The sequence below is a fragment of the Rhea americana genome, unplaced genomic scaffold, assembly GCF_003343005.1.
Source record: "Rhea americana isolate MKP2758 unplaced genomic scaffold, rheAme1 scaffold_49, whole genome shotgun sequence".
NCBI classification, from domain to species: domain Eukaryota; kingdom Metazoa; phylum Chordata; class Aves; order Rheiformes; family Rheidae; genus Rhea; species Rhea americana.
Window position 1 is genome coordinate 3,100,541 of NW_028186634.1, and position 8,321 is coordinate 3,108,861.

At 43.6% G+C, this 8,321-nt stretch overlaps 1 protein-coding gene across 1 annotated transcript in view; it reads left to right on the top strand.

The window, feature by feature from the left end:
* The first annotated feature begins 3,360 nt into the window (after positions 1-3,360).
* Positions 3,361-8,321, top strand: part of TUB (TUB bipartite transcription factor) — a 149,608-nt gene continuing 144,647 nt past the window's right edge. The window contains exons 1-2 of the mRNA XM_085317085.1: positions 3,361-3,390; positions 4,881-4,982. Of these exons, the coding sequence (XP_085173211.1) occupies positions 3,361-3,390; positions 4,881-4,982 (132 nt within the window). The remainder of the gene's footprint in view (positions 3,391-4,880; positions 4,983-8,321) is intronic.

Below are 8,321 nucleotides of genomic sequence, written 5' to 3' on the forward strand. Positions count from 1 at the left end.
AACCAGACATCCGACTGAATCCACACTGCCCCACAGGGCAACTAGATGCATGACAGTAAATTCTGGCTTCCTTTCTGAGGGCCTGTCTCCAAAAACCTCTAAATACTTAGAGATGTGTCCTGTAGTAGTTCCTAGTAATTTACACAAATTGAAAAACAATAAATTGATTCTTCCCTGTGGTAGCACTGGAACACAATGTGGAAGAACTGTGGTTGGCATAGGCTTTTTTTACTTTCTGTAATCTCTGTAGCTCCCTGAAACTATATTTTTTTTTTTCAAGCATAGGCATCCCTTTTTATGGGAGGAGACAGCACTTCAGCTAAAATGGAAAAATATTGCTGCCAGGTCTTGTTGAGTTAGCTAGATACGCTCACTGAATAACTACAGCTAATTATTCAGTGTTAATAGTTCCTTGCTAAGGCACACTCTAAAAATGCCATGATTTTCAAGTATCATCTGAGTGGCAGGTATAATCTCAACATACTATTTTGTTGTCACAGGAATACAAGATTTGAATAGTCGTGGTCTGAAAGTTACATAGCAAAACGACTCCTCCTCATTTGTGGAAAATGAGAAAAAGCACAAGWATAACAGCACAGTCTATGGAAAACAGGCTATTTCTAACAGTTTTTTTCCAAGTATTGTTCATCATCATCCAGTGCATCTTTTGCGTATTTTTGCATCATGATTTCATAGAATGTAACAGCCTGTTCATTTTGTTTGTAAAAGGTATATAGAGTGCTGCTTCAAAAGAGCCTRACAAATTTGTATGTATATACATATATATGTTTATATATTTATATGCACACACATGCATATGTGTAGTATTTCATTTATGTGCTTGTGTGTGTTCACCTGACAAAAGWATTAAGTGAGGGATTTTGCCTTCTGAAAAATTGCTATTTCTTCAACATATTAAATGAAAATAATCAGACTTCTAATGTCTGAGTAGAAAGAGGAGGTGGACTTGCCTAAATGAACAAAAACCTCCATTTATCRTATGGTTTGGGTTAAACTTGTTGCTGGGGATGTCATTCATAGTTGCTGCAGAGGGCTCGTTAAGCCCTCATGGGCAGTGAAGCCATAAGTAAACGTTATGGCTTTATGGAAAGGATAGGCATGAAGTAGCCATTAGTTTCACAGGAAGAGAAGAAATTACTCTGTTCCTGATTTTCAGATAGCTAAACTRTGTCTTTCCAGAGTGGATATTAATTGGTGAGGCACTAATTCAGTGAGGACACAGGAACAGAGAAGAATTAAAGAGCTGAATCCTCAAAAAAGTAAGCGATTTCATAAGAAATTTCTTGTGTTACTTGGCTTAAATTAACCRTCAGGAAGGAAAAACGTATAGCTTTGTGTTGCCTTATTTTTTAAATTCGTAGTCGTGCATCGTGATTGAATTAATATTTATTGAATTTAGTTTGGGATGTTCTTTAGTGCTGAGGTTATCTGAGTATTTATACATACTCATAGGCAGTGTGAAAAGATCCAGTGGTCCCAGCAGTGTGAAATAATTATCTGAACTATCAGGCTATTGTTTCTAATCTTGGTAAATTAAAACTATTTTGTTTTTGTTAAATGTTCTGTAATTTATGCTTTAGTTAACACTGATAAATAACTCTTTCTGGAGWCTTTTCCTCTACATCTTTGTYTCCATGRTCCACTGCCCTCTGCCTTCTTTTGTAAGATACTTTACAAAAAAATTAAAGAACTGAAAGGCAGGCCAACCTGGGGCTGAGGCACTTGGCGATAACTCGGGGATCCCGAGAGCCACCACTGGCAATGTGAATAAGCTCTTTAGTTAGTTGTGTGTTCCTCTGCATTCCTGTTAGGTTAGTTCTGCTTATCTGAACAAAAGGTCTAAGGGTTGCAAAATAGAGATTGAGAAAATAGAAATATTGGTGGTAGATATCCAAGAGAAAGAAGACTTACATGAGCTAAAGGAATTGAATGATCAGAGAACAACTGGATATCAGATAGTTATGAATACCATTAAGCTGGAAATAGAAAAGTTTCTGACTGTCTGCAAGATGAAGCTCTAGAGGAGGTTTTTTTGTCCTTTGCTATGAATGCCAGGAGTTTCAATCTAAGACCACTGCAGACATGGTTGCTTGTGAGGTGAGGGAGTGGACTTCATTAAACCAGGTCCCTTCCAGTCTAAATTTACGTATGTTTGGGATTTTTTTAGTCATTTGTGCTGGGAGATCTTACCCTTAGGGGGTGGGTTGGATCATTTAACTTAACAGTGAGGACAGGGGCRTGACTGGAGGATCAGGAGCTTGCAGCAAAACGAGGAGTAAGGAGCTGCTAACTGGGGTCTGAGAGCCAAGGTCAGCTGGGAATGGCTGGTAAGCAGTCCCTCTGTCATGTACATGTGTGYGTGGACATCCCTGTCACTCCAGGGTCTGACTGCACCAAACTGACACAGCTTTGGGGACTAGCTGCCTCAYCTGAGATACAGTCAAGTCCTTTCAGCAGACAGCTGTACTGATAGTGTTAAAATAGCTCAGTTACTGGGTTCAGGCCTCTCCTGGCTCCACAGGCTGAGCAAGCAGGTGCTGATGTGGAGCATAGCTCTGTCTGAAATCAGGAGTGAAACGTAGGGAATAGCTTTGGGCCTGAGGGTTGCAAGAGGCGGGATACACCTGTGTGAGCACAGCTGKGCACTGCTGTGTGCTCCGAAGCAGAGCTGCCTTTGGCACTGCTAGTTTTCTGCAGAGACAAATCTGTGACTGTCTCCACCTGACCATGCAGGCACACTCTTAGTCCTCGAGTTGCTGTCTACTGAGCGTCATACCTATGAYTTGCTTTTTAGATTTGCTAGTCAAAACAAAGTCTTCAGTGTGAACTGTGAAGGGTGGGGTGGCCTGTTCTTTTTGTCATAGTCCAAGTTGTCTGCATCTGCCTACATTACCACAGCTGTACATTTTGATAACTAGGTTTCATAAATAGGTGGCATTGGGAACCTGATGACAAGCAAGTATTTTAAGAGGAGATGCAAGAAACCACTGTATGGTTTATCCATAGGTTGTACACAGACCTGTTTAACAGTAATGTGAAAATGCAGAGGTGCTCTGCTGGTTCTGTTGAACTTGGGAGCAGAGCAGCTTGCAGGAGTACGAAGTGCTTGTTCATTTCTGCCTCTAATCCAGAGGCTCGTGGCTCCCAGGCACAGCCCAGAGCACCTAGCCTCTCACATCCTTGAGGGGAAACACAAGTGGAGCTACCAAAGCCAACTTGGCTCTTGGGTCCTTGACCTGTCTGCAGGACCTGCCTTCAGCAAGGAGCAACTTCTAAGCTGGACAAATCTGCTCTTGGAGCCCTTGCTGAGTGGCAAGCAATGTTGGCACATGGGCCACCATGCCAACWGCGATGGGCCTGGCGCTGCAGGTGGGAGGTGGGAGGCCACTTAGCGGGCCCTGGAGGCCAGCAGGGCCGGCAGCCTTCCAGCTCTTGCTTTTTGTTTCCTGGGTGCTGTGGTGCCCTGCGGTTTGCATGTAACCTGCTTGGGCTGAGAGCCAGCGCGGACAGGCGGCAGCTYGGCCTGACTGACCTGTCGGCTCTTAGCCGCACGTGGGCAGGGCGCTGGCTGCTCGTTATTTTTGTGCAGCCCTGCATGCTGCAACTGTCAATCCTTATAATGCTGYGTTAAAATGATTGCTTTGAACCTGCAACCTTTCGTGCGGCCCTGGAAAGCAGCTTGCTTTGAAGGAAAAGCATTTTTGACCCCTGCGGTGGTCCCTGCCATTTCTTAGGCATTCAGTGCCTATTTTAAGYGCTGTGCGTTCACTTTACTATTGCTTTCTGCTGCATTAGCTACAAAACCATTATTAGCAACTTGCAAAATAAAGATATGCAAACCACATGTAGTAGCATGAAATATTTAAAAATGAATGGAAATAGATGTTTCAATTGGGGRAAAAAAAATTCCTGGACTGTAGGTGCCCAGTGCTCCAAAGTGCAATGAGTGCCGAAGCAAATCTCAGGGTAAGTGAACTGTTGTGACTCCTGCCTGCGAAATGGAGATGGGAGTTTCTCCACTGTAATGGATGGTGTGTAGTCACAAACCCAGGTCCTGCTGGTTGCTGTTCACGTTTCTGTACTCACTTTAATGCATAGGTTAATAGCAGGCTCTGGGAAACCTCGGCAGAGCACCTTCTGGCCAAGCCCACCCATAGCGGGTGAAACCAGCAGCTGAAATACAGGGTGCAGTGATCTGAGTTGCACTGAAGGATCCCTTCTGCTTGGTGCGAGGCCTGTAAACATAATTCTCTCCAGATGCAGGAGATTAATCAGACTAGCAAGATTAGGTAAATTAAAGCGGTTGTGCCCTGCCTTTGGGGGGGGGGGAAGCCCTAACGCGCTGACCGCGGGCAGTGGGGCCGGAGGGCTGCCCCTGTCCCGCTGGGGGCAGTTAGCCTCRGCCCGCAAGGAGAGGTTTGGAAGAGGCAGGGACCTGCCGCTGGGGTGGGCGACGGGTGATGTCAGAGCGATGGAACCGTATCTGTRGAAACGAGAATAAATAAATAATGAAGAAAAGAGGCGAGCGTGCCGTGGCAGGAGGCGCTCACGCCGCTTCCCCCGCACCCAGGCGYGCGGGCTACCTTTTAAGCAGCTTAGCGTCGCTGCTGCGGGTTATTAGCCGAAGGCCTTGGCATCGCGTGGGCGGCGGGTTGGCGGTGGCCGGGCCGCGGCGCCCCGCGGCTCCCTCCCCGGCGGCGGTGGTATCGTCCGGGGCCGGGCGCTCCCAGAGCCAGCCGCTCGCCGCCGCCGCCGAGCCCTGCTCCCCCCGGCCAGGCCGGGGCTGTCTTTGGGCGTCCGGGCTCCGGGCTCGCTTCCAGGCAGGTGCTTTATTTTAAGCCCCTCTGTTGTCGGCGCAGCCGGTCGGGAGCGAGCGCCGTGACTGCGCGGCAGCTGAGCTGGAGGATGGAGAGCGTCAGCAGCAACAGGACGATGTCGTACAGCAGATGGAGTTACAACAGGTATTGTGTGTCTTGGATTCTGTTTTCTTTTTTCTTCCTGGTTTTGTAAAACTAGGAAGGTATTTGTGTAAACTGAGACTTGGCTCTCTCCAGGGAAGGAGAAACCTTTGCTGATACTGCTTTTGCAATCTGAAATATACTTTAGGAACATAGGTTTCTTGGTTACTTAAGCRGTGGTGTTTGCTGGTGTTTGGAGATCCAGGTGTTTATTTCATCCCTTAGCYCTAACAAAACAGAGGATTATTGCAACCACACAGCAGTAAGATACAAACATTTCCTGGACTTTCTTCTCAGAACATTTGAATCCAGTGATTAACTGAATGGTTGCTTAGAGTTATGGAAAGGTGATATCTATTCAAAGCTGAACCTGGAAATTTTCGGCTTGGGAAATGGAGGGACTTGAGATTCTGAATGTGATTAAATAGTGGCATTTTCAAAGCAAAGCTAAGAAGAAGGCTGTATACTATGTACCATAGAACTGAACGGGCTGAATTAGGTCTGTCATTGAGACAGCTGAAATATCCATCTTATGTTTTGTATCAAGGTGCAACTATATATGCTCTCTTTCATGGAATGCGTAATGGAAATTACTGTGCCGTTAGCTGTGCTTTTACGTGATTCACCATTGTGACTGACAGGCTCTTCAAGCCTAGTTAAAAGCTACAAACTTCACACTYTTTTTTGGACTGTGTAAATGTTACACCTGAAATGAAGTTACAGCATTGTTAGGATTTAACTGAATCACTACTGCAAACCACCAAAATATTCTGAAGAAATAACCTTTGCAAGTGTTTTTCAGTGCTTAAAGCTGTGTTCAGTGTCACCCACGCTCCCTGGGTATGTAGGATTATATGGTTTATACGTGTATCTGGAGAGTTTCACTYGTTTTCTGTGTGTTCATGTGCCTCAGCAGAAAAGAGGTACAAATGCATACTGTGGTGGCAGTGGGGATTGTGTCTTTTTTGAAAACAGGTATACATRCATGTAGAGGCAAAGATCAGTTATACAACAAGCCATGTTTTTATGCATATATTCTGCCACACAGAGGATGTTTTTCACCRGTTATTACCATGTCCTAAGTAACAGCAGTATTAATATCCTGTTGTGTTCAACTCTATTCCATAAAATCCAAGTTTGCAGCTGTTACAATACAGTATCCTTTGGTAAACAAAAAAGAAATTTCAAGAAAACTCATCCTGGATGCTTTATCCCAGTGCTATCACCTTTTGATTCAACCTGGTTTACCATTTGAGATCTGTTTTTCTGGTTTTCAGTGTTTATTACTGTGACAAGGAAGTCTCTAATTACTATTTCTTAGCGTTGCACTCAGTAGGGATGCTGCACCTGCTTCTCTGCCCTTTGGGGTGTTTTACTGTACTTGAGGTGAGAAATACAGTATTTCAGTGCCCAAACTGTTTTTTTAGTGCCCAGTTTCCAGACTCTGAAATTCTTCATCACAAATCTAAGCTATATGAACCAATGCCTGTGTAATTTGTTTTTCTTTCAGTTGCTACTGCTAGAAGGCTAAGAAATGAATTGCTACTTTTACTAAGTCTTCCCTTTCTGAAATGGTGCAGAGTTGTTCTTGTACCCTGAAGCTTTCCTCCCACATCCATCTTACACCYAGTCCAATTATATGAGGAAGAAGAAACCCTCTTCATCTAACCCCTTTTTTGCTGTCACTTGTATTTGGAACATGTTCACTGCCTCATCCTTGATCTTGCTGAGCATTGACAGAAAAAAGGTTTGGAGGAACTTTCCGTTGGTAGAAACACACTTTAGTAATAAGTGAATGCCATTTGTGATTTAATGGCAACAGTATGTATGTGGAGAATATTCTTTCTTACAGATGCTTTTGTTTTTCTTGATGTCACAAGCATACTAATTTCAGGCTTGGTGGATGACGTGAAGAAAATCTCAATGTAGATATTTGCAGTTGCCTGCTGTTCTGCAAAGTGTGGAATGCACCACATGAAGGTATGGTCTGCTCAGTATTTCATACAGGCTTCCCCTGCTCTCATAAGCAGAGTTTCTCAGATAGAACAAGTGAGGAAAGACGTGAATGCTGCTCACTGTGTGTGCTTAAAACTCACAAGATTCCAAAAAAAATAATTACGTGCTTATCTTCCTTTGAGCACTTAAGGTGCACTCAGGAGCTTGAGGACATGAACTCATTTCCCCTAAAGGTAGATTCTCATATAGTTACTTCATATGACAAAAACATGAAATCATTGTAAGACTTCATGAATGCTGCTCACTAGTATAGCCGGTTGGGGGAGCTTTGCTAGTCCAGTTAAGTAACTTAATTTGCTTCTTCCTCAACGGGAACTTTTAATGTTGTGCATAAAATGTAACTGCTCGTAAAACAGCATTAATGATACTTACCTTGTTTATGAAGTACTGTGAAATCAAGTGACAATGCTTGTGTTATTACTAATCCAAATAAAGTTGAACTCCCTGGTGCTCCTCGGGAGTGAGGGGACAGCTACAGTGGCAATGCTGTCTCCAGGAATCACAAAACGGTGCAAGCACAGGCAGGGTCATTTCTCTGCTGCAGTAGGTTTGGGGTCAGGGCAGCTCAAACGCAAGCTCATACCAGAGCTAATACGAAAAGTTACTGGGTGATCTGGATGCATCACTTTGCTTTTTGTCTGTTTCCTCCTCTATTTCCTAGTGGTACAAGGAGCTTAGGCATGTATCTGTCTGTATTGATGTGTTTTGCAGAACTCTGGACAGGCCAAACACTGTTTTAAAGCTGATTACTACTTCTCCTCTAGATAAAAGTTGAATCTTTTTTATCTTGGAGTTAGCCTTCATGAATCAGCATTATAGTTAGATAAGGCTGAAAAGCAGGTTCTGGCTCCCATGAATACTGTAGCATCTATCATTTTAAAAAATGTTCATAGATGATTAAATAGTGAGAAGGGATAGGATGGAGGGAAATAGTTACAGAGTCCAGGCTCTGTAAATTGCATGGKGCTGGAAAGCCATAGGAAAAGGAGTTACTATGTTCCTTACTTCCAAATGTTTGTGCATGTACCTTGTTGACTGAAACACTTGTTTGTTACAGAATGCAAATGTTTTTCTAGAGGGGATTTAACATTTCTTATGTTTAGCAGAATTTGACTCTGTTGTTAAATTCTTTTCTTCAACTTCTTAGACATTGCTCTGCAAGATTTCTCTATAGGGAAAAACACTGCTCATTCCTGTAGGCAGCTTATGGAATGAAGAAGGTCCAAGCACTGAATATCAAACTCTAGGTGAGAGAAAACCCGTGCAATTACAAGAGACCATTCAACAAAGCTCATTTCAACTGTTCTTTTAGGCAAATCAGAGGGT